This window comes from Ammospiza caudacuta, chromosome 5 (genome assembly GCF_027887145.1).
Source record: "Ammospiza caudacuta isolate bAmmCau1 chromosome 5, bAmmCau1.pri, whole genome shotgun sequence".
Taxonomy (NCBI): domain Eukaryota; kingdom Metazoa; phylum Chordata; class Aves; order Passeriformes; family Passerellidae; genus Ammospiza; species Ammospiza caudacuta.
Genome location: NC_080597.1, coordinates 42,256,539 through 42,282,123, shown reverse-complemented (window position 1 = coordinate 42,282,123; position 25,585 = coordinate 42,256,539). Strand labels below are relative to the sequence as shown.

The following is a 25,585-nucleotide window of genomic DNA, read 5'->3' as shown; positions in this document are numbered from 1 at the left end:
GGGTGCTATTTTTTGATATTTCAGCTTGAGTGTTCTTTCAGAACACTTTTTGTTTAATTAAAAAGAAAATTGGTCATAAGTGTTTTGGCATAAAATCTTGTCCTACGAGCTCCAAAAGATGAGTTGGTCAAAACACATGTATTTCCACCAGCTTAATTTGATAGCCTGAAATAATTACCATAATTTATTAAAATAATTCTTTTAAGGTAGTAATCAGTTTTATTTGCATATCGTAGATCAGTTCCACCTATAGCCTTTGAAGAAAGAGTAATTTGAATTTATGCATCATTATTTTTTGTGATAGTTTTCCCACCTGAGCACAAAACTTGGTGTGACAGATTGAGTTACAGAAGCATGAAAGCAGAAAGAAAATTAAAAACTTCTAAATCAACATTTTTTTTTAATAATCTCCAAAAAAAAGTATAGAAAAGAGTGTCCTTTCAGTGTATCTGTAAATTAAGTACTTTCTGCATATCAGGTTGAACATAATACCTGAAGGAGAATAGAAATTTATGTGATCAATACATTTCAAAATGAAGTGATGGTCTTCACTCCAGGGAGATAGAGCCTATAGTCAAATACATAAATAAATAAATAATTACTTAAAGAAATTTAATTACAGTTTTCCTTTGAGACATGTAACACCTAGGAAGATAATGGCACCTTTCTGCTGGAAAATTTTGGCTTTCTTGCTTACAGCCTCTGGGTACTGCTCTGTCTCTGACATCCATAACTCTCTCTGATACTGTTCAAAAGTAGTTAAGTGAATTCCCTACATTGTCATATTGATATCACATACCGGTTTAATGCCTTTAAAACAATTCTTTCTTTAGGTGGATAATTAAACAAATAATTTTAATTATATCATTAACAAATGAACCCAGAAAACTCAAAAAGGAGTAGAAGAAATTCTCTTTTGTAGCACCATAAATTAATGTTAGTAATTCAAATTACAGGATGAGGTATTATGGACTTTAAAACCTTTATTTCCTAAAAGTCTCTCTGACTAGTCATAGTTCAAAATGACAGTTGTACCACTGGTTTCATATTTGTTCAGTAGTACTCCTGTAATTCAGGAAATAAACTCTGTTATAATAAATGCTGTTATGTTTAGTCATTAGAAATCATTTAAGCAGCCTACTCTGGTATGAATTTAGCTTCCATACTTCTTGGTGTATGAAAGTTATATTCATTTTATTGTTTTAAATTCTGCAGAAGCTATATGAATATATTTCTAGCATTGCTTTGTCTTTTCAGTTAAATGTTCTTAAGATCAGGATCTATGTTTAGTGGCTTTGTAGAGAGTTAATTTATTGATAGCCTTCAACTACATTATGCATACTGAGTGTGCATTAAGTTTAGCTTCACATAGTGTATGAACATGACTTCTAGCAACCTCATCTTTTTTCTCTAAATTCTTAAGGTGGTATTCAGAGACATTCATTGCCATTTTTTTATTCATTGTTTTCATTTGAATTCTGTTTGCTGAACCTTATGTGGATTTCTGGTAATCTTCCAGCTAGTCTGGTCTTTGCTTGCTAGTCTGTCCTTTGAAGCTCCAGTGTTCACATCAATACGGATCCTTCTGTGCATGTCATTCTCACTCCACAAAGACATGCTCAGAAGTGACATCTTTCATTCAGGTCCCAGACAAACCCTTCAAACAAGCCAGCTGTCATGAAATCAAACTGCTTATGGGCCATCTCTGCTTTCACTCTTTCCTCACTCTCATTACACTTCAGCATCAGTTCCTCTGCTCTGACCTGAGTTTTTCCCTCTAGAATACTTTCTGCTCCCTCTTTGTATTTTTAGAGCTTGCTTACACATGAAAGCTCAAAATTATCTCTCTAATATTTTTATAAATATTAAGAGAAAACTGGAAGATAATGTTACTTCAACAAAGTTTTGTTATTTTTTTGGCAGAAGAGATGCTACAGAGAGTATGAAATAGGTTTTCATAATACTGTCAATGTTTTTGTTCTTACCACCGGTGTAACATTATTCAGGTTACATATTACAAGCATTTAAATAATAATTTGAACAGGATCATCCATCAGCAGATAGAATATATGACATCTGGTTTCCTATGAATTCCAGTCCTCATCTGTTTTCCAGTGATCATCCTAGCTCTGTGTAAAATCCCTCTGACACCTACAAGTCCTGTACTTGTGAGAGTGAGAGTTGTGTCTGTTGAGGTATACTCTGTGAACAGGTTGTGTTCCTGCCTTGCCCTGCCATTTCAGATACCTCTGCTTCTGATGGCTGTTTGTGAAGGCTGCTCTTGTCCTTTAAGTCATGTCTGAAATTTCCTGGGCCTTTGTGGGTATCTCACATACCCTAGTATCTACTGTAAATGCCATCAACTTCCTGCTTTTTAGCTTCTGAGTCCTACCCACAGAGAGCTGGCATTGTTGTGTAAAGCTGCTTTCTTTAAGAAACCTGCCAAGGAGAGGAGCATCAGTAGTATGGTAGATGTTAGTGGGCAGAGAGCAGGGAGAAAGAAATGCTAAAATTTAGGTCTGGGGTGGAGAATGTGTTCCCATTCTCATATATATGGGTTTTTTTATTCACACTATGCATCATGAAATTCCCATGTAATGGATCAGATTACTTGAGTTAGAAGCCTTTTTCTGTCCAGTGTGTATGTTAGTCTGTTAAACCTAGGTGAGCATCTACTTCAGAGAACTAAACTTGACACTGTGAATACTGTCCTCAATGGTTCTTTTGCCCTGCTTGTTCTTTTCTAATGTTTTACTTCATTAACTTGTTCATCCTGTAATGTTGAATTAATTAGCACAGGGGAAATACAGTTAGTGAATTTCAGTGTGAGGTAAAAACTACTGTTTTATTAATACAAGTGGAGAATGTGTTTGTCTAGGTGAAATATATGCAAACATGGTTTCCTAAAGGTTGTTAAAGTTGTTCTTGTGAACTTTTTGTTTTTCCAGTGGTTTGGTGACCTTGTGACTCCAGTTTGGTGGGAGGATGTGTGGTTGAAAGAAGGTTTTGCTCACTATTTTGAGTTTGTTGGGACAGACTACCTCTACCCAGGGTGGAACATGGTAAGTCAGTTCTATTTTGTTAGTGTGGAGACTCCACAGAAAAGTTGCTCTGCTGTTAGACAGGGACTGCTGAAAAGTACCAAATGATGCATACAAGCATCAGATGTTGAATGAAGCAAAATTGCAAGGTGTGAAGTAATTTTACAGCATTGCAAAAGTGTAATCTGCAATTTATTGCAAAAGAAATAATGTTGTGTCTATCGTAACCCAGCATTAAAATAGCTACTGTCTCTCTGCTTAGAAATATTTTTGATTAAAGCAGTTATGATTTAACATGGACTATTTTTTAAAACATTGAGAACATTGAATTTTATCCACAAGATAAATTGGAAAGAAATATTTGGCTAAAACATTCTATGAAAATGAGCATATTTTTTCTTACAGTATTCTGTTCTTGTCTCCCTAAATATACTCTTTTAATCTTCCTGCTATTGTTTGCATATCTAAAGTAAATGTTAAATTAACATTGGTTGCATAAATTGAGAATTTATGTTTTGGTATGGTTTGTAGCTGTACACAGTGGGACATGCTTTTTCAACCAGTGTGCAAATACAGGAACTCTCTGAGGGAACTGGGAATTCCATAATGGGACATTATTTTGGAGTCCTTCTGTTATATCATATTGTTTCTTGACAGAATTTTTATGAATTGCTGTAGTCTAGCTATATTATATTTGTAAGAAAAATAAGAGAGATGAGACCTCAGTGCAAGGAATTCATATATGAGACCGTGTTGAAGGTTCCAATAGAGATTTTTATTGTCCTTTGGACGCGTGCTAATGTTTGCTAACCTTTTGTGCTTATATATGTTTGATTATGTGGCAAAACATTTATTATAGGTCATGATTGTCTGACAGAGTTTTTGGGGCTTGGATATTTTGCTTAAGCTCTTAAAAACTAATGTTTGAATATTTTTTCCATTTCTATGTGCTTTCTTGAGTATACTTATCCCATTAACTTATGGCACCATAAAATGAAGATGCTATAATTATGAGTTAAAACCAATTTAAAAAAAATAGTTGTATACAGGTTACTCTTGAGTTAGTTATGCTTCTTGTGAAATTTGAATTCTTTGTAGTATTTTAATTTTTTCTTTCAGGTGTCAATTATGATTTATAATTTCATTATGAAAAGGAAAACAAACCTTTATTTGAATTGACAACTTTGTTGCATAGGTAGGCTTGTTGGGTTTCCCTGGGTTTGGCTATATTAAAACTCATTCTATTCATCTTTATAAAGAACACAACCTGAATTACAATGTAATGATTCTAATTATGAATGCAATGAAATCTGGCAGGCCTTTGTGTTTTTAGCATAGTGAAGTGTCATAGATGACAACATTTATACACTGAATTTTATCTTCAAATCATCAGTCATTTGTTCTTCACATAATCAGTCTAACAAATTCAGAATTACTATGCTTAAGAAGTCATTTGGAATATAGTATATTTGCTTGAAATTTCTGTGGAATGAATATAATGTTCACTGTTATGCAAATAACATGCCCATCATGTGAAATCTTGGCATTTTAGCAGAATACAAGCAAGAAGAGTGGATTGAGCAGGGGATGGCAGTTAAACTGGGAAATCAGAAATGTGCTGCATAAATTAGAATTAACTACGTAATATTGCTGTGCCTGAAAAAGTATTAATCTATCAAGTTTTTCCTTAAATTAAAAAAAAAAGAGAGACATATATTGTTCATAAGGCTTTGGATATCTTTGGCCTTTGATATAAAAATGATCATATTGACATATTTAAATGATGACAAAATGAGATGAAACTCAAAATGGCTTAATCATACTTCATTCTTTTGCAGACTACTAGAGTAGGAATCAATACTGTTGTGTATCAGCATGTTGACTACACATATTGTAGGAAGAGGAAGCAAGAGTTACAGTTACTGAAATTTGTCTTGCTGAAAATTTTGTTATTGCTATAAAGTGCATTTGCTGTTTAAACATATTGACTGACATTTGTAAACTTGAAAAAATTAAAGCAATCATGTGTAAAAAGAGAAACTGTTCCAAGCAACTTACTGTTTTTTACAAGAGAAGGATGAAGTACAAGTTGCAAAAACAAGAACTAGAAACCTTATTTTCTGTCATGATGGCCAAATAGTGCAATATTCCAATATTCTGTTTGGTGTTTTGTCAGTAGTAAGTCACACCTATGAATTATAAATAAAAAAATGTATCATGTATGTTACCACAGCTCTTTGTGTCAGGAAAACAGTGATAAACTAAAATCCTCTTTATTTCTAAAGAATTGGGAAAGTCAGATAGCTAACTTCTTTTCCTCATAATTTTGAAATGTTAACCTTGAAGGTTTGCTCAAGATGCCCATGGATTAAAATGTCAAAATCAGCTTATTTTTAGCTTACTAAAGACTTTTTGTCGCATTCTTTTTTGGATAATTGTAGAAGCAGAAGACTGTTAGTGCATTCCAGAAAAAGCACTTTTGTCTGGAAATGCAACTTGGGCAATGGATACACCTGAAAAAATGGTATCTATCCGCAGCTTCCTCTCTAAGTTCTTGATATTTATAGGCTACAGGAATGTAAGCTTTCACCATTAAGGATTATAAACCACTAAAGTTTTGATATGACTTGTCTGAAAATGTTTCTCTTTTAGCAGAGCTGAGCATTTTTCAGTTTCCATCTTATCAGGCATTCACAGCCTTGGTATGGCTGAACCTGAGACTCTTGAGAAGAGCTGTCTTTTAGGCATGTTCATACCAATACTACTTAAACCAAAAGCACCAAGTTCTGCACAAAACAGGGATCTATGATTCTTGTCTGAAACCTATGTCTTGGCTTTTCCTTCTTCTCCAGGTTCTTTAGCTTTCTTAAATATTTCTTCCCCCTGCCATTTTTCATTTTATCAGTTTTTCTTTAATTGTCTCATAGACTATTTTACAAAAGGAAAGATGAATGGATAACAGTGCCAACTACCATGGAGCTGCAACACTTTATTGAGCATTCCAGCATGTCAGGAATTTCTTGTGTTGTCCAGAAGGCATCTACTGCCATACTTCATCATGCTTGCATAATCTTAATGAGAGAGGAAATCTAGTCCTTATTAAACCCTTGCTGTCCTTATGTCCTGGATCCTCTAGCTGAGGTCACTTGGTCTGTTCAGCCCAGAGGAGAGCAGACTGAGGGGACCTCATAGCAATCTACCACTTCCTCATGAGGGGAAGAGGAAGGGCAGGCACTGGTCTGTGATGCCTGATGACCTGAGGGAATGGCCTGAAGATATCCGGGGAGGTTGAAGTTAGCTATTAGGAAAAGGTTCTTCATCCAGAGGGTGGCTGGGCACTGGAACAGGCTCCCCAGGGAAGTGGTCCCAGCACCAAGTCCATCTGAGTTGAAGCAGTGTTTGGACAGTGCTCTTGGACACATGGTGTGACTCCTCTCCAGAGCCAGGACTTGGACTCGGTGATCCTTGTGGGTCCCTTTCAGCTCAGATTATTCTGTGATTAAAATTTTGGGTGAAAAAGAGAATGAAGAGGCATTCTGATGGAAGTGTCCATTATCCATTACAATTAATGTAAAATACATCAGAACTTTCCCAAGGAAGGGAATGAAATTTTGCTGGTTTTAAAACAGGAAAGATGAGCTTTCTGTGCTGAGATTCTTAATTATTATCCCAGTGTCTTAATATCCTTTTCCAAAGCTAAGTCGCTTCAGATTAAAGCTAGAATTTCTCATTTCCTTCCTTTAGCTAAAAAAAGAAGGCCCTGCATGTTACTTTTTACCTTGTGAAGATGAAGCTATGTTTAATTTTGCAGGAAAGCTCTCTCTGCTATACAGTGATTAGACATTTGCCATGGGAAGGAATTCACCATTCTTCCCATTTCATCCTCTTGCCTTGCCTGTCTCCCAAATTAAGAGTTTTTTTAAATTCTGATTCTGAGATGCCTCAAATTCTTACTGCTAGATTTCATTCTTAAAGGTCTGAGAACTTTAAACAGTTGTTTCTATGTTGTCAGGATGATTTAAAAAGAAAGCTGTGTTTGCAAAGTGTTCCTCTGAGATCGGGAAATTTTGCTTGATCATGTGTGCTCAGAATAGTCATCTGCATGTGAATTCCCTGGCTGTTGCTATTTCATGATTTAGAAAAAGGCAAGATTTCTGATTTAGAGGCTTCCCCTATGGTTGTTTCTCTATGTTATCCAAAAGCAACCACAGCTGGATGTGAGTTCTTGAGCTGTAAGATCTTATGACCAATACAAGGTAATCTCACTTCTGTGGAAGGGGCCTTTGCTCGTTTTAGAATCAGAGAAAATTACAGTGGAAAACTCCATGATGGTAATTTCCACTTCAGCGCTCTGTCTTTTCTCATCTACCATGCTCTCCTTCCTCCTCTCAGAGGCCTGTTTGCAGCTGTATATTCCATCTTTCTCTTGCCTTGTTTCTCTCATATCCTGAAGTGGCTTTGTGAAGGAAGGAATTCAGCTGAGGCTTGCAGATCCAGAAATTTATTGGCTGATCTTTTCCCTCCATATTTTCTGGTGGAAGGAACCATCATGTTTGTCCTTGAATGTCTCTGGTACTGGGTTAGATTTTGAGGACTATGACAGCAGGAATTACTGGCATGTAATTTGACCATACATCCATCAAATGAGCATCAAATACTTTAGCAGTCAGTACCTGGCTTGGTGCTGAGAAAGCATTTCAGAGAGCCCAGCTGCCTTCTCCCTTTTTTTATTATATAAAAGTTAGCTTTGCTGACAACTTCACTGGCTGAGTCAAGGTGTAGCATACCAGCAATAGCTTTGGATCCTATGTCTTCTTGATCCATTAATGCCTTGGGATAGGATTTTCTACTTTCTTATTTGCTTACTACTTTTATAATTAAGGATGGTCATATCTGCCAGAATTTTTCTTAAAAATGAAATTTTAAATTAGTTTTTCTTATTAAATTGAAAACTTTTTACCTGTATGGAAGGGTATCTTTCCTCCTTCCTTAAGTGAGCTGTGCTTCCTTTACACTATTAGGTTCCACAGTCTGGACAATCCTGCTATTACTACAGACAGCTAAAAGTAATAATGAGGCTGTGTATCAACGTGTCTGTATCATAACAAGTAAGAAATAGATAAATGATCTTAGTTGCCCATCTTTCTCATTGACTTGGTTGGAATAATGAGTGAATTCAGCCACTGGACACATGCATATCTTTAAAGTGCTTTGTCTCACATGCTTCCTAATGCATTTGCCTCCATCAGTAAAAATTTCTAAGCCATTGTTGGACTCATAGAAAACCCAGAAAATCATTACAAGTTTTGAAGTAGACTTAAGATATGGACCTTTTTGATTTACTTCATTATTATTTTGGCATTTCAGACCTGAGCTATAGCCTGCTTGATCCTTCTAACCCAACATAAATATCATGCTGGCTCAGCATTAAGGGAGAGGGATTCAGCCTCTCGTTTTTTAAAACTACTTTCATCTTTTCTTTTTTTGGTTAAAGGCTCCCCATACTGGTGTAAAGTAAGGCTTTAATTAATACCACATGGAGTGTTTTTCCTCCAGTAACTGCTCAGTGAAGTCAATCCTTGTATGATTTTTTGTTTTTACTTGACTACGGGGGAAGCTTTCAGTGTAAAATTAACTAGAATCTCATGTATAATTGACTTTGGCGGGAAAAAAAGAGATTGTAAAGGTAAGGTGCATGGTCTCATTCCTAATTACTAGCCTTTTTAAGCATACCAGGTAAGAAATCCTTATAATAAATTTTGCTTATAACTAAGAAAAGAATTTCCATTTCCATGTTTACTTCCTAAAGACAGGTTTGCATTTTTTTAATGCTCTGGCAAAGTAGATTAATATAGGTAATTCTTTAAGTAGTTAACTCTTAACAGTTAGAGATCAGACATAAGTGAAGATCAACATTTAGATGAAACATTTATTCAGGAGATTAAGTAGGGGTTTGGAGAATGTCAGCCTCTCCTAGCTTCGTGTCATTTTCTGCTCATCTTGAGACAGCAGTTTAAATGACATTATGATGGGAGCTTTGGAGTAATGTGAGTTCAAACCTTCTGAGTTCAGGGTTTAGATGAAGCTTTCATTTCAGAAAAAAACTTCACTCAGCTGTCTGAATTTCACATAATTTTGAATCAGTAGACACTTCATCTTCAGTAAAGATGAGAAACTTTGCAGCAACTTTTGCCTCAAAGCAAGGACTCATTACAGGGTTTCCCTGCTGAAACAAGAATATGCACTTCATCAGAAAGTATGGTTGATATGGGAAATTCAATAGAAAAGTTCAGTTGTATTTTTGAGGGCATTCTTAACTGAAAGACCGATTCTCAAATTTTCAGCAATCCTGAATGTGCTACCTCTTTATTTTAAAGTTGTGGCACTGTGCAGTTAGTTGGAGCACAAACTGGTAAGTAATTTTTGGTGTGTCTGCATAACATCTTTGCTTCCTTCAGGACTTAACTTGTTGAATATCATCACTTTCAGATTGAAGCACAGTCTAGGTGTGCAATACCTGAAAAGTATTTTCATGAATGGTAGCCTCTGACAGTAGTTGCTGGAAGTTGACTTAGTATGCCAACTACATCATAAAGCCACTTTTCATTTAAGTATTATTTACTGTTTCTTGAATTGAGGTGATTTTCCTTTACAAATTTCCTCTGTGGTGTTTGAATTAGAGGATAAACTTCATACTTTGTTGCCTAATATTTTAAAATGCTCTAAAGGCAAATGCATGAGGAAAACTCTGTTCATCTGTTTGCTTAATGACTCTATTTCAGTGAAGGCTACTTAATATATGGTGGCAAAATATGATCTTGGAGAATGAAATAGGCCTTTTTGTCCGTCAGCGTGAAAATTTCTCAATAAATTTTGCAAGATCTTCGACAGGAAATGCAGAAAAGAGGGTTATGAAGGTAGATATGGAACTGTGACATGTTTACAGGTGATCAGTATAGAATGTGTTCCACTCCTCCTTCAGTAAATTATACACATAATTGAGGCACACATCAGAGATGCAAACTTAAAAAAACCCCAGTTTTTCAATTGCTCAAGGTATTTACAAAAGATTACTATTGGCAAGCAAGAAGGAGACATTGCTGTTGTTTGCAAGTACTCAGGAGACTTCCTGTGCTATGACAACTTAGGATTTGTAAGCATGTAGACAGAAAGAACTTGATTTCGGCTCTCAGTGGATCTTATCTGGCCCTAATGTATTTTACCAAACCTTAGATTTCCTCATAGATTATATTCCTCTGTTTTTTTTAAGCTTCATCCTGTAATACATTTTGTTAGAACTCAACTGCTGGTAGTGTATATGCTGGTGTTCTTTGGTTGCTTTAAAAATTTGCCCCTGTTTCTTTTTCCCTAGGGCGCACTTTCCATTTGTGTCTTGCAAATGCTTGTTCTCTTAGGCATGAAAGATCACTTATCTTCTTTGTATTCTTGTTGGCTACTAAAGCTCTTGTGCAGATGATATTTTCAGAAAATTTGTCAGCAAGGTCATTTTCAGATTTGCACACCAATGTTAAGCTTTATTCATGTAGATTTCGCAGTCCATAAAGTGTTCAAATGGCTGTCCCAGAACAAAGGCAATGTCTTTAATATTGAGGCCTTTGATCTCTTTTGCATACTAATTATCAGTTTGGGTTTTCATTATGGTGCTTCTTTAATTCCTTTTTTTTTTCTTGCATTTTAGTTCTTTTCCTTAGTATTTCATATTATTTTTTAGAAATTAAAAATTACGTGACTTTCTTTAAGTATTACATTATTGTCATGCTTTTGCTCTTACATTATACCTCAATATGATATTGTAAAATCACCAGCAGCAACCTCTCTCCATTACATCATTGTTACCCTGTTATACACAATACATTTTTCTTGAAGGTAAATGCTTCTTGAAGGTACAGGACATTTATACATGAAGAGTGGCCACTATCTCAGAACAAGGTGAATTTGAGTGTTGGCTAGGGAGGGAACAGCACAGAAAAAGGACAAGTCTTTCACGGAAATCTTGTGCAAAGCAGAGAAGGTCTTACTGGTGAAGACTGAAAGAAATCATTCCTATGAAGAGACAAATACTTGAGTCTAGTGATCACAGATGTTTGGGAATAGTCAGAAAATGTAGATATTTTAAAGACATGTTCATCTGATAACAGCACTTCAGTCCCTGCACCTGGAAGCATTCTAAAGAATAAGAAAGAGAACCACCAGATATGATTGTCATATGTTTTATTTTCAACAAAGGTCTGGTGTCTCAGACTATGACTATACACAGTTCAAGAAAAGCTCTGAGGAGAAGAGATGGAGAGTTGGGATTCCAAGTGCACAGTAGGAAGACAGGGAGTGGAGGAGCTTCCTCTTTATCTTTAAAGTGAGCCACAAATTTGTGTGGAAGCAGCTCTGTCCTTATTTCAGACTCACCTTGTGCTGCTGTGATATCCTTCCTGCTCAGAGCCCTGGCCCTGTGTTCACGTGGCACTTGCACTGGCTACTGACACTTCCCAAGCAAGGCTGCAGGACTCACCTGAAGCCCTCTTTTCCTCACAGCTGGATCACAGTCTTCGCCTTTTTTCTGGCGGTTGAACTCCCTAAGGGAAGGGTCATCTTTAAAAGCATTTTGTCATTGTTTCAATGTGTAGTTGCAAACCTGACACCTATCATGTTTCTGGCTTGCTGGTCTCATTAAACACATTCCAAGATTGATTTCCTTTACCATTTCTGTCATGAGTGTTTCTTTACTCCTGTAGGTGTCAGTTAGAACAGATCAATTCCACTGTATGCACAGGGTAAAATAACTAGGGAATAGAAGCCCTTCTTCCATCTGTATAAGCAGTTTGGTCACGCATATTGACCTTTTCCCCTTAATTAGGACTTCAAGAGCTTAAGTAGTGTTTTGTCAACATAATTAAGGCAGTTTAAGTTTCTTTCTGCACGTTTGCTGCTTGTTACCTCTTCAAGGTGTAGGTCTCTTGTCAACCAGCAGTCTGTCTGTGCCTCCTGGGAGTTATATTTGAGTCTGCTTCTCCAATCTCCTCTCAGGGGCTTTATTCTAAAGGGAAGGGCTGGGAATGTTGCAGAAATCATTTTAGTTCAAGAAATTTAGCTTTATAGGTCAAAAGCCTTCTTAATTCTGAGTAACCTGTAGGTTTGCATTTTCGGAGGCATACTAACTATTCCATTTGTATCGCAGTGTGACAGTCCGCCGTAAATTTCAAGGAAGTTTTTTCAGCTACGTAACTTGAATGAATGGTCATGAATCTGAAGTTCTCCTTTTCAGTCCTTCAGGACATAACCAAAGAAACAAAGAGAAAACCAAAATGTATCCTGTTCTTTTCAAATGCATAGTTTTCTTCTTGCATCTTCGCTTTATTTGTCATGTGCTGATTTTCTTGATTCTGGTTCTGTATTTAAGGTATTAATTTGTGATTATCCAAGGTCCTTTTAATGAGTTAATTCCAAACAGTAACAATCTACTCACACAATTGTTTGTCTTTTGGGACCCAAACCTGAATTATGAGACAGGTGTGTTCCACCTGTATCTGTTACATATCATACATTTGATGAAACTGGGGCTTTGTAACTGACTGATAAGGAATGTGAGTGAAGTGTAACAAATATATCTACAATTTTTACACCTCAGCAATTTCCTCCAGAGTAGAACTGTCATTATAATTGTTTCTCTACACTTTTTTTCCCATTAAAAAAGGACAGTTACTAACTGCTTATGCCTAAGAAAATTAACAATGATATGAAAAAGACATTAGTTTTTGTTTTACAAACCTTACCTCATGCAGCCAGATGAGAACGCTAAGAGTGTGTAGGTAATTGGCTTTCCTGCACCCTGTGTTTTTAATTGTCTGGATATGCAGTCAGCTCAAGGTACATTTCTTGTGCTCTAATGAATTTTAACATAAAGGTTTATTTCTAGATAGATCCACACTGGGAGAGTTTTTCAGCTGTCTTATAAAAATAATTTAAAGTAACACATTGATACCAAAACCTTGCCACCCAAGAAATTAAATATAGAATTTATTATGCAATTGTGTGTGTATTTTACCTAATGACATCAAGGTGGCTTTTGAAAAAAATGCTGCATTCCCCAGTTTCTTTATATCATGGCAGTAGGTTGACATTGATTCAGGAATTGTTATAATTTAAATAAAGTTTGAGATGTGCCATTTCAGGTGAAAAAGCTTATTTAATCCTTATGTAATTTTTAATTCATTCTTTGCATTTATTTTTGACTTGAAAAAGCAAGTAAATAAAGCTCTTCTTTCCTGACAAAGTGCTTTGGATAAAAGACATCTATGTGAATGCAATATGAGGAGGGCATGTCATTTCTCAGCTGAAAAAGCCCCATCTAGTTGTACTGTACAAATGACTGCAGCACAATGCATAGAGTATACATGAACATTTCATTAGTGTTGCTGCCAGAGTAAATAGGCAGCCGTTTTGAAATACCTCTACTATCCATATTTATAGAAGGTAATCAAACAAGTGCTTGTGTTGGATGTTGTTTGGGTTGTACGTGCCTCTGATGTAGCTGTGACTTTGACTATGTCATTTAAACTGCATGCAGCTCTTTTCCCACTTGTGAAGAGACATGATAATGGTTTTCTTCAGATGGAAATTACAAAGTCTGTAGATGGCTCAAGCTCTTGAGGAGGAAGGATTTCTATACCAGAGTCATGAAAGAGTGCAAGCATCTGCTGTGACACTGCTGTGAGCTCTCTTAATTGTACTGTCCCACACTAATCTGCTAAGTGAACTTGTCACTAAGAGCCAAATAACTTAAACTTCACTAAATAAAAGTAGTAATTGTATTTACCCATCTTTGTCAAAAAATTTTTTACCTGCATATGCAGTGAGCTCGAGGACAGCTATTTTTGTGATTGAAGATTTTGCTAGTTTCCTCTCTCCCCACTCCTTGTGTGTATGAATAATCATAATCAGAATTCCAGTCTGCACATATGGATGCATTTTGATTCATTTAATGCTCTTTTAATTTCAGTCGAGTTTCCCTGCAGCAAAGGATCTCAAGTCTGAGTCTATTCCAAATACCTGTTCAAGATTGTGGGAGGTCATGGTGGTTTACATTCAAAGCAGAAGGTCTGATTTTAGTCAACTGTAATGGTAGCCAACTGCCTCTGGTAACTGTGCATAATTTCTGATTTTCTGTAAATATGTATTTGTCCGTGATACTACTGCATATGCTGTATTTCAGGAAAAGCAGAGATTTCTGACAGATGTCCTACATGAAGTGATGTTGCTGGATGGGTTGGCCAGTTCACATCCAGTATCCCAGGAAGTGCAGCAAGCCTCAGACATCGACAGGGTGTTTGACTGGATTGCCTATAAAAAGGTGAGACTAACTAAGCTTATCTATATGATACAGATAAGTCAGGAGCTATAAGAAGATCATGTTCCACCTGTAAAAGAAATACCATTGTTAAACTATTTATGGGAAACTAATCTGTGTGGAATGCATTTGGAATGTTCTAAAGTGATTATAGCCAATTACATTCAACATATCAAGTGTTAGTAAATGTTATAAATAAACTTGGGAGGCTGTCAAAATTCACTAACAAGATTTAGGGCTTTTTATTACTATGTATTTTTTTTGACTGGGTCTGAATTGTGTTGGATGCTTTAAAAAGCAAAAGGATGTAGTTTTTGTCCTATTGAAACTCTCTAGAAAACTTACCAAGGGCTAAATCTAAATGTAAAGTTTTTTCTATGCATAAGAGTTTTACTGTCAGCTAGTGAAAACTCTGAAGTCATTGCTGAACACTGGGAGTGGAGAAACTGCCTTCTGGTCTGGTGAAAGAATAGATATTAAATTCAATCAATTTTGAATTGCATTTCAATGATTTGGAAGTCTTCTGGCCAGTTTCTGGATTCAGCAGCTTCTGTGCAGGAGTGAGAGGGTTTTCCCTCCTCCATAACATGACTGGGCTTGCTGTTAGCACATGGCCTGAAAGCTGGTGTTTCCCACCATACCATATAGCTTATTCTCTGCTACAGGCTATGACATATACAATTGTGTATCATGGCCATATGTGCTTGCTGTGTGACACAGTGGCTGCTGCCTGCAGCCTTTCTGTGCAGGAGCTCTCTGATGATGATTCAGTTGCAAGAGTCTTTTGACTGTGACCTTTGTGTCAAATTATCTTTTCTTTTGCATCATTTTCTGCCTAACATGAGACTGTAGCAAAGCAGCATAGAACTGACTTGGTGACTGAACCTGCTCATTCTGGGATGAAAAAGAAGTGTTATCCTCTCTTGTAGTCATAAACTATTCCTAGACTGCAATAACTTCACCTTGGTCTTCTTCCATGAAAGGATCATACGTCTGTAAGGATGGGCAAATCGGTGTGTGTGTATGTGTGGGTATATGTGACCATGTAATAAGTACCTATGATGGAATATAAAACCACAAATTACTTATGACAAGATTTTAAAATGCTGCAGTTGCTCAAGAGCCCAAGTAACATTGTCAAAAATCCCTTAGGTATGTTGGAAAATATTGCTCTAGGTCAATTAAGCTATAACAGCCAGCAGCTTTTAGCATACTGAATATTCCCATTGTTTAAATCTTTCAATCATATGCTTTCTGGTGATAGCTAGACCTTGATAGGTTCAGAGGCTTATCTTACATGAGCATCTTCATATTTCAATCTAATTATTTTTGCTAATTTATACAGTAATAGCACTATCTTACAGTTAACTGTAGTACCTGACAATTTTATGAACACTGCAACCATTGAGTAATTTTCATTTACATTGAAATGACAAATAGGACAATAGGACACATCTGTATACTGAAAGCTGTTTTATGCAGGCTAATAGGATCAGTCTGTTTTTTGTGGAGATTACAGTACAAAATTTGTCTTGTATCTATCTGTGTAAATGTTCCTTTTTAAGTAACAGTGGCCATGCCCAGTGGATACAGCAGCATCTCTCCTCTTAGCTGCTCTGGTGTTCCCCTTAGGTGACATTGGATGTGTTCATACCAGGGCATGATCCTGTAAATTTTGAGCCCAGTTACCAAATCTAGCAAACTACCTTAGGAAATGGCAGTAGCAGAATTTACTTACACACTTTCATAGGTGGGGAGATTAAAATAACCACTCTTTCACCTACGAGGTCTTTTTTTTTCCTGTATGGTAATTGTCTGTCTGCTATTCTCTGTAGCTGTTTATCCTTTTGGTTTAAGATACAAGCTTAATTATATAATAGGAAGCATAAAAGTTTCATTAACAGCATACATGCCTATTGTTTAATAGGAAGAAACTTTCCTGACTTATTTTGTAGCTGTTCTTTTCAGTACCTTCCTTGAAAAACCTTACACTGTTCCTTCTGAGGATAAATTAGAGCAAATTTAACATATCTTACATCGTTTCTTTCCTAGAAAATCTTGTATGCATGCATTCATTGCTTACACTGAAAATCAGCTGTGGAAATAAGTTTATTTATTAGATACCCAGAATAGAGCCTATTCCTCTAGCTCTCTAGTGTCTACTGGTGTAAATGCTGTGGTGAATAGTGTGTCGGTAAAATCCAAACTGTAAAATTACACTGAAGGCTCTCACCTGGTCAGGTGTGGGCTCAAATATTTTCAGGTGCCACAAAGCCCTTGACACACAATGAACCCTGCTGGAGGAAAATTATTAATGGTGTTTCTGGGATGACTTTTTGGTTGTCTTTGATTGAGTGACTTTTTAAATTGCTGTAAATCATTAGGCTGTCAGGAATTTTTTTCTCTTGACTCTACTAAACTTTGGGTCGGGACCATCGGTGAGGACTTTTCTACTGTCTTAAATAAAATATTTTTAAAGAGTTTATCACTATGTGCAGCATCCATTCCCTGCATTTTAGATTTTTTTTCATGGTCTTTTAACTTTTTATTTAAATGTCCATCTTGTGCTCCCTGAGTGCTTGGATTGCCCATGTGATCTCTATTCTCTCTTCGCAATTTTCTACAAGATATTGAAATGATGAAAATTTCTCTGATATGAGTTTTGTTCAGTGAAATGACAGTCATAGAATGTTCTTGTTATTTCATTGTCTTTACTGTCATCAATATGGTATAAATCAGACACCATTAAAGTACCCATCTCTGCTACACACTTAGCTGTCATTCTAAAGTCATGCCTTTTTCTACACACTTCAGAAATGACCATTGAAAATGTGCTATTTAGTTGCCTCACAGTTGAATATATTTTTCATTTCTACTTTCTCATCCTTGGTGATTGCATGTGTGAAGAAATCCAGGACATAAACCCCATGGCATTCAGGTAATCCCACAAGCAGAGTGAAGCAGACACTACAGCTTGGCAGCACACAATGTTTTTCCACTTAAATGGTTGAGGGTAAAGCTTGCCTCTTTGAAAAGCATCATGCTAGTCATTCTTCAGATTGAAGTATGTCATCCTCCACTAGGGCCACAAATAAGTAGAGAAAAAATGAGAAGTCGTGATAGTTCATTAATAAACAGTACTGGTAGATGATTCAAGGCTCTCAAGTTGCATCAGAGAGTGCATATGTCTTCCCAGTGCAGCTGGAAGTGAGATAGTGTCCTCCCACGATGACGGGAAAAGTGGTTATATCCCAAGTGCAGTAGAAAATATAGCCTGTTGAACACAAGAGTAGAACTGAGAATTGTTAAAATAAAGCAAAAAGCGTGACAGCCTTTCCACACCAGAAATAACTGACAGCAGGAATCATTGCCTTGGAGAGCTGCAGCATCAGAGGAGAGAGTGCAGCAAGAATAACATGAGGAGCAACAATCAGCATGGAAAAACCGACTCTAATAAAATGGAGAAACAAGGCAGCTGCATCTCAAAGGCAACAGCCAGAGCCAGAGCAACCTGAGGGAGAGCCATCTCAGACAGAACTAAAGGAGTCATAGCCCTAGATGAGCAGCTGCAGCCAGACAAGAGAAGGGATGAAAGGACATCTAGGGAGCCAGATATCTGAAGTCAGTTCAGTCAGCCTGCTGCACGCTTTGAAGTGTGCTGGTTGGAGATTCTGGCAGCAATCAGTGCAGGCAAGACCATTATGATGGAGTGTAGCTATAGAAGTACCCCCAAAAGAATATGCCTTGGGAAGTGACAAACAATAATCAAAACAAGGAAGAGGATGACTGGAATAGGGAAGAATATTCATTTTTTCCTTCTATGTAAGCTAAATTAACCTCAGCAGCGAGACCTGTTACTGACCCCAACTTTATAATGCAAACAATTAATTATTTCCTAAACCCTTGTATGTATAACTTCCTTTTCGTTTTTAACTCTATTCCACATCTTTAAAATTTTCTTTTTCTTCTTTCAGTGTCAGGTGATGGAAGGAATATTTATTTCTGATAGTAATAAAGGGAAACCATGCTTACTGCTTCCCCTCAAAAGCAACATTCTGCATTAGGAGATCAGTTCAACTAAAACTTTACACAAAGAAAAATGCACAGTTTCCCTGCGTTCTGGCAAAGGAGAATTTAAGAAATTGAAAGCAGTGGCTCGCTCACCCTTTTGGGTGTAATTCTCTTTGAAAATTTACAATGTAGCGTGTTCTGCAAGAATGTGGAAGAACAGGAGGGCTAATACAGTCACTGGAAAGGCTCTCTAAAAACTTCATTTTTTTACTTCTGTTCCTCAGGCACTGGGAAGCACAATCACAATGAAATAACAAAATAAAACCAAACCAAAACAAAAACTCCAAACCACTACCCCATATTCTATTCAGGAATAGTAGTTTATAAGAAAGCCAGTTCATGAGTGCAATGAAGTTGTGATGATGTGCATCTCTGAATGTGACAAAAGAGTGGGAGTAGCTTATTAACAATGAAAGAAATGCTAGATAAATCCCTAAAAATTGTACAATAGGTTTTATTTTTTATTTAGTTGAATTGGTAGCATAAGGTGATATCAGACTAGTTGAAAGTCTTACAATACAAAAGAGATGGCTTTGGAACCCCTTCACTTGCCATGGTACAAAGGAAAAGCTTTTTGTTTTCCCTATTTTAGCTGTACTGTTGTCTGTGGATGCCATTAAGTCCAGAGGGTGCACATTTGTGTGATGCTGATTTTTCTTCCATGACTTGTGAGTGCAACAGGTCAGTTCCCAGATTGCAGAAGGTGCTTTCAGGAGCCATTTGTTCCTAATGCATTGTAACAGAGGAGGTGTCTTGTAATGAAAATAATGTCTTTCTGTTCAGATAAAAAGGCTGTAGGTTGTTACTGCTTCCTGTATGAAAGTCATTGAAATGGAGTCAGTGAAACAAACAGGTTCAAGTTCAGAGCAGCTCTGAGAGTGCTTGTCCTGAGGTATGGAGGCTGTCCCAGTTTAGCTGGTGGCTGCCAATGCTTAAAGCTAGGCAGGTGCTTCAAGATACTTGGAATACTTATCTTAACTCATCTTCCTACCATCCTGACTCAAACAGGAGCAGATGGTCTTTAACCCTTTACTCTGGTTAGTGTATTCTAGTTACTATTTTCTGAAGAAGAAACATGGAAACTACAGTGTGTGCTATATAAGCAGCTACACATGGACAGTGATTCAGGAATGTTATGTATTCCACATGCCAGGGACAATTGCATATGGGTTTGACTGGAAATAATAAAGATGGAGCACAAATGTTAATAAAAGCATTTTATTTTAAAGAAGAGCTCATTAGACTATACCACTCCATGAAGGCAGAGATTTCGGGAGGATACAACCTGTTGTGGTCCAAGCCTTCTGCCTGTTTCCCATGGAAAGGCTGTGGCAAATGGCAGCTCCTAAGGGCTGGAGGAGATTATCAAAGCAGAAATGGCAACAGTAGGTCTAGACACCATGTCCTACCATCCTTCCTTCCCCAAAAGCCATTAGAAGGAACAAAATAGTGCATCTGTGTCTCAGATATTTTCATGACTTAAAATAGTGTTCATAAAGACAGGTGTACATGGAGGTAGTTGCACTTGCACTTGACATGCACTTGCCTTTTCTGCCTTTCTGTTTCTGCTTTGTAATGATCATTTTTAGCAAAGGGCAAAGCAGAAAGTTACAGGTATTTTCTTTTTTTGCCCTGAAGGAGTCCAAAAAATATGCCCGTGTACAGACAAGGGCTGACTTTGCTGATACACGTCCTGGTTTAGATCAATAAACAGAAGAGGAAGTTACAAGTGTTAAAGTAACTTGGAAGAAATTGTAAGAATTAGAAATAGAAAATAAATTTGAGTTTGTGTAATAGAACAAAAGGAACAAACAACTTGACATAAGAATATGGTCAATATTTTGATCAAAATATGATCCTGTAAGATTTCTATTCAAAAAGGGACTCTTTAGAAAAACCTCTGGAACACTATTTTGTTGTTGTTGCTGTTCTTTTTAAAGATATGTTTAAGATATGGTTAAAGATATGATAAAGATATGTTGATCTTGACTGGATAACTTATGGAGCGTAAAGGAGGTATCAAAAAAGGGAAATTAGAATGGCAGGTTTAGTTATAGATAGTTGCAAATCAGTCTTAGGCAAATGGATTGAGATTCTTATGTGGTATTTAGTGAACTAACAATAGTAATTTTTTTTGAAGATTTTTAATAAAGGCAGTTAATAAAAAAGTGTAATGTTCCTTTGTCCTTGTCACTGGTGTCAGAACATGTAAGAGGGGTTTTGGTGCTGAGGCCAAGTAAAACTCCTGTTGTAAGTTGAGTCACGATAGCATTTTCTCTGGGCAATGGATAATATTTTATTATTCAAGGAAAATGATGTGACAATATCCAGCCGAAGAATATGATTAGTTGTGGTCATGTACCCCTGAATTTTCTTCTTTGTGTCATGTTCCTAAAATTTGTGGTCGAATTTATGACTAAGACAGTTATTTTGCCAAAGCCATCTTACTGTCTGACCATTTTGGTATTATCCAGCCCTAGAACAGCTGTGTTTGTCAGAATAGAAAATGATTATGATTTCCAAGTGAAAAGCTCTCCTTGAATATAATGTTGCTTTTTCAGTGATGTTTTGGCATCAGATAAATGGCCTTTCATTCTGTAAAATTCATTCTGTAAGGTGCTTTTATGCATCTTTGAGGATTTAAAAGAAACATTACAGGTTTGCGGGTATACTTGCTGATTTGAAAAATAGTGGTTTACCCATGCTATTAATGAAGTTTTAAAAGCCATTTAAGTTAATTTTTTTTATTAAAACATATCCTGGTTTTATTGCTGAATATAAACAACATGTTAATTTGTGAGTGTGCACTGCCTGATAAGCAAATATCAATTGGAAATTCTGTTGCTTTAAAAAGTAAAGAAGATTAATTAAATGACTGATTTTTTTTTTCTAGTCTGTATCATTAAAATCAAGTATGGATGGTTTTGTTTGGTCCCTTATAGTCCCTTAATGTTTAACAAGTGTTGCCAAGTGCAGGGAAACCAGTGAGAGCCACAATCAGCAAAGTACATAGATGTTCAGCTTTATGTGTGTGGGGCTGGGGAATTTGTTTGGGTTGCTTGTATGCTTAAGGTACTTCAGTGCATCACTGAATGATTGCCTGGGCAGAGACCCTCAGGATAGTCTCATATTGTGACATTTGGTACCAGTATGCTGCATGATCTGCATATACCTATCTCCTTCTGTACTTCTTCCCTTGGCTTTTATGTGGGTTATCCAGAGACAAAGCCTCTGGAATTAAGTTAAACATTTTACATTTCTGTCGCAGGGAGGGAATCATATAAGCACATGTTTACTCATTTAAACAAGTATGTTCTGTTACCCTAATGGAATAAGGAAGCATTTGCATGTATCAAATTCACTTGCATTAAGCTTCATTTTTTCTTGTAATATTTGGAGGTGCCATTGGAGAATACAGAAGATAGCTACGCTGTTGTATTACAGTGCTCAGTTTCTGAAAATGAAAGAGGAATTTAGTGTTGGTGACTCATGATACAATCTAATTAATTCCCTGAAAAGAATTTCTCAGTGGGTACTTACGCAGTTCTCAGAGATGAGATAGTTTTGATAGAGACAGCTGAAGAATTCCAGAGAAGCCTTTGCAATTATCTCTGCTGTTACAGCTTGATAAAAGTGCTTTAGCAAAGATCTCTCTGGAGTCTGCAACAGGATCATGTTGTAACTGATGCCATGAATAGGACACTCTTGTTCCATAATTGTCAGAGTAAGGCCACATAAGATAAAAGACTGTTCAGGTGATAAAGGTAGGAAAGTAAAATACATTTCAGCATAACCTTCTGAGTGGGAGCTGAGGAATGGCTGAACTTCTCCCTTTGTGGGAAAATAAAAAAAAAGGAGAGCATACAGTGAATGTGTTTGCTTAAGGAAATGCAGCTGAAATGCAATACCTATGTTTGAAAGTGGACCCAGTGTTCAGTTCATACAGGAGAATTCAGTAAATTCGGTGCACTGCATCTAGTGTAACACGTTGCACTACTTACATCAGTTAACCAAATTTTTAAATAATTCATTTACATACATGTACCTCTGTCTACCTCTCTGCTCTTTGAGCAAATTCCACAGGTGTGACTTAGTCAAAACATAATTCTTTTCTGTTAGATATCTCCAAGATGCAGCACATTTAATTTTGTTTTTTTTTTTTTTTTTAAAAAAGTAAGTATTTTTTAAAATGTCACATTTTTGCTATGTGTTTGATGTATATTATTCTTTTACTTTAATTCATGCTGTGTTTTTTCCCAATAAGCTAAATTTCATGGGGTTTCCAGCTGTGGTTGCTTAGTACCAACAAAGAATGATTGTTTTGAAACACGTGACTTGGATATTACTTGTTGGCTAGTGTTCACATTGCAAAATTAAAGTGCAAATATGCATTCTTTGTATAAGTGCTTGGTAACGTGCTCTTCTAATATTTTAAATGAACTTAGACTCACAGAATTACCCCAGATTTTGAGAACTAAAGAATAATGTATGAATTTAAGAAATTTAAGCTGAAATGAAATGATACTCACTCACTTAAAAGCTGATTTGATTGTGGATATCCTTAGGCTTCTATTTGACAGAGAACTGTAAAAATATGTTCAACATTTAAAAGAAAAAACCACAACCTGTATGCTGCTTCTGTTACATTCACAGTTCTAAAAGAAAATTCTTCTTTGTGTGTTTCATGAAGAGAAGATATGTTTCAATCTGTAAACACATTAGCCAAAATTTGGAAGTTTTTCTGTGTTCTGAGGTGATTCTGGTGAGCTAGTGTAGGCCTGACTGACTGTATGCAGCAGGTTTATAAGCTGTTTATAAGCTCTGGCTTATGTAGTGAGGGACCATATCATGGCCAAAGTGTAAAATGGGGACTGAGATTTTTAAGGATCTACCAGGGGAGTGCAATGAATTTTTTGTGTTGGACGTTCCTGCTGAAGAACAGGTTAATTCCCATGCTCAGTTTATTCTTCGTAACAGGTTGCAGAAACCACCAGTTTGAGGTAGGTGTGTGGGAAACACTAGCTAAAAGAACTGTTAGTTGTTAGAAAGTCTGCAGATCTGAGTGGCATCCACTTGCACCTTCTGAGGGTAACCAGATGTGGAGCTGCAGAACTTCTGGCAGTGGGATGTAGACCATCCTAACAAATAGTTGCCATGCCAGAGGATTTCTTGGGAGCTGTAGGCTGGTGAGTTTGTCTTCCTTCTCCAATGAAATGGGGACTCCATAGCGTATAAAGGGTAAGATAAGTGAGGACATGGATTAATCTGTTGATCTCGACTAGTCATCACTGCTGCAAAGGGGAATTTGTTCTTACTATCCAGCCGGAGTTCTTGAGGGGAGAGTAAGAAGACAATGGATTTTAAAAAAGTTTTTGACAAGTCACACCACCTATAGCTCAGGGTGAATCATTTAAGGAAAGAACTATTTAAAGTGTGTGTACTGTGGCTGATTAATTAAAAACCACTAATACTAGTATATATCAGGTATATAGTACTAGCCGTGAAATTTTGTATATTGATTCTCATCTTCAATCAGAAGGTCTTTATGAAAGAATTATGCCTTTGTGTGTGCCTGTGTGTGGTCTGAGTCTTGAGTCTTCCAGTGAAAAGGAAGCTGATTATAAGAACTTACTATTGATAACAGTAGCTCTAACAGTATGAATAAAATTTAGTGTAATTGAGGCAGAAGATAGAGTAATTCTCTATAGTTATAGAGAATTAGTTATAGTTATTTATAGTTATTTCTCTTAGCTAGAGGGAAGGTAACCTTAATCCTGTATTGCAGGTTTATCAGCGCACAAAAAAATAATTGTAGGTCTTCTGTTTGTGTCCCACTGAATTTGAAAAACAGGTAGTGTTATTACATATTAATCAAGACTGATTTTGAATTGACTACTGCACAGTAGAAGAAAGTTAATAAATCACCTGTATTTAGTTTTTGGTTATGTTTATTTAATGAGAAGAGGAAGCAAAATGGATGGGTAGAGATTTTGTGGAAAATTGATGTATTAAATTTCTGGTTTAGAACCTCAGTCATGTAATTTTTCTGGTAGTCCAGTGTTCCCCTCCTCAGCATCTCACTCCCTGCTTGCACCTTGGATGCCATGGGGATGGTTTTCTAACAGGATTCTTCCTGATTTTAGTTTTTTTGTCACAAAAGTATTTTTATGAACTAAATCAAACAGCTTCAATTCCTAAAGAAGGGTGGCAAGGTGGGCATTCAGTGAAGAAGAGATAAATTGAGGTCTGTGTAATTACTATGATTGATACTTGGTGTTACATGAGATAATTGATAGGGAAGGCTGCACGATGCTGTATTGGCCCTCGCAAACTCGATGAGGTGTTTTCCCACTGTTAACCTTTTCATGATTTTTAATGTTTTGTAATTTACAGGGTAAAATATCTTCAGAGAGATTGATGTCATCTCACTTGAGATGGTCACCATGTAGACACCTGCAACTGAGTAGCCCCCATCTCCCTGTATCATCAGTGAAGATTAACAGGCATCTTCAGGGTGAAATTCATCTGTCCTATTTTAGATGTATGTCTTTGGATGAATCAGGATGAACTTAAGTTCCTGCTTCTCTCTCCTTTGCCTTTAAAGGAGGTGTGGGCAGCTGCCTCAGCTGTGTACAACTGAGTAAGCACCACTTAGCTACAATGTAGGTATTTGCACTCCGTTAGATGAATCTCAATCCTATGGTTAAAACAAAAACAATGAAGCACACAAAAGCACAACTAAAAAGAAATAGAAGTTGATATTGAAGGAAAAAATGAAAAAATGAAAGAAGGATGGAAGAGCTGTGTGTTTTCCAGGTCATCCTATTATGAGCTCTTTTCCTTCCCCCACTCTAATGCATTTTCAGAACAATCAATTATTTTGCACTTACAAAGAAAATCAGATGTAGTTCATGGTTTCTGGTTTGTGTTGCTGACATTTTTCTCACATGAGAACTTTTTAGAATAATGACATAATTTTTGTTTCTTCAAAGAATAATGCTGAAGGAGTTTCTAGCTTATTTGTATCTCTTCACGTTTGGCCTCTTGTCCCTGCCTCTTGCCTTCTGCATAACCCTATGTGCTGGTTTGCTGATTTTTTTATTGTTCCCTT

The 25,585-nt window shown here is 36.6% G+C and overlaps 1 protein-coding gene across 1 annotated transcript in view; it reads left to right on the top strand.

Annotated features, from left to right (window-relative positions):
* TRHDE (thyrotropin releasing hormone degrading enzyme) overlaps positions 1 to 25,585 on the top strand; it is a 205,094-nt gene that overhangs the window by 81,738 nt on the left and 97,771 nt on the right. The window contains exons 5-6 of the mRNA XM_058805431.1: positions 2,949 to 3,062; positions 14,269 to 14,406. Coding sequence (XP_058661414.1) covers positions 2,949 to 3,062; positions 14,269 to 14,406 — 252 coding nt within the window. The remainder of the gene's footprint in view (positions 1 to 2,948; positions 3,063 to 14,268; positions 14,407 to 25,585) is intronic.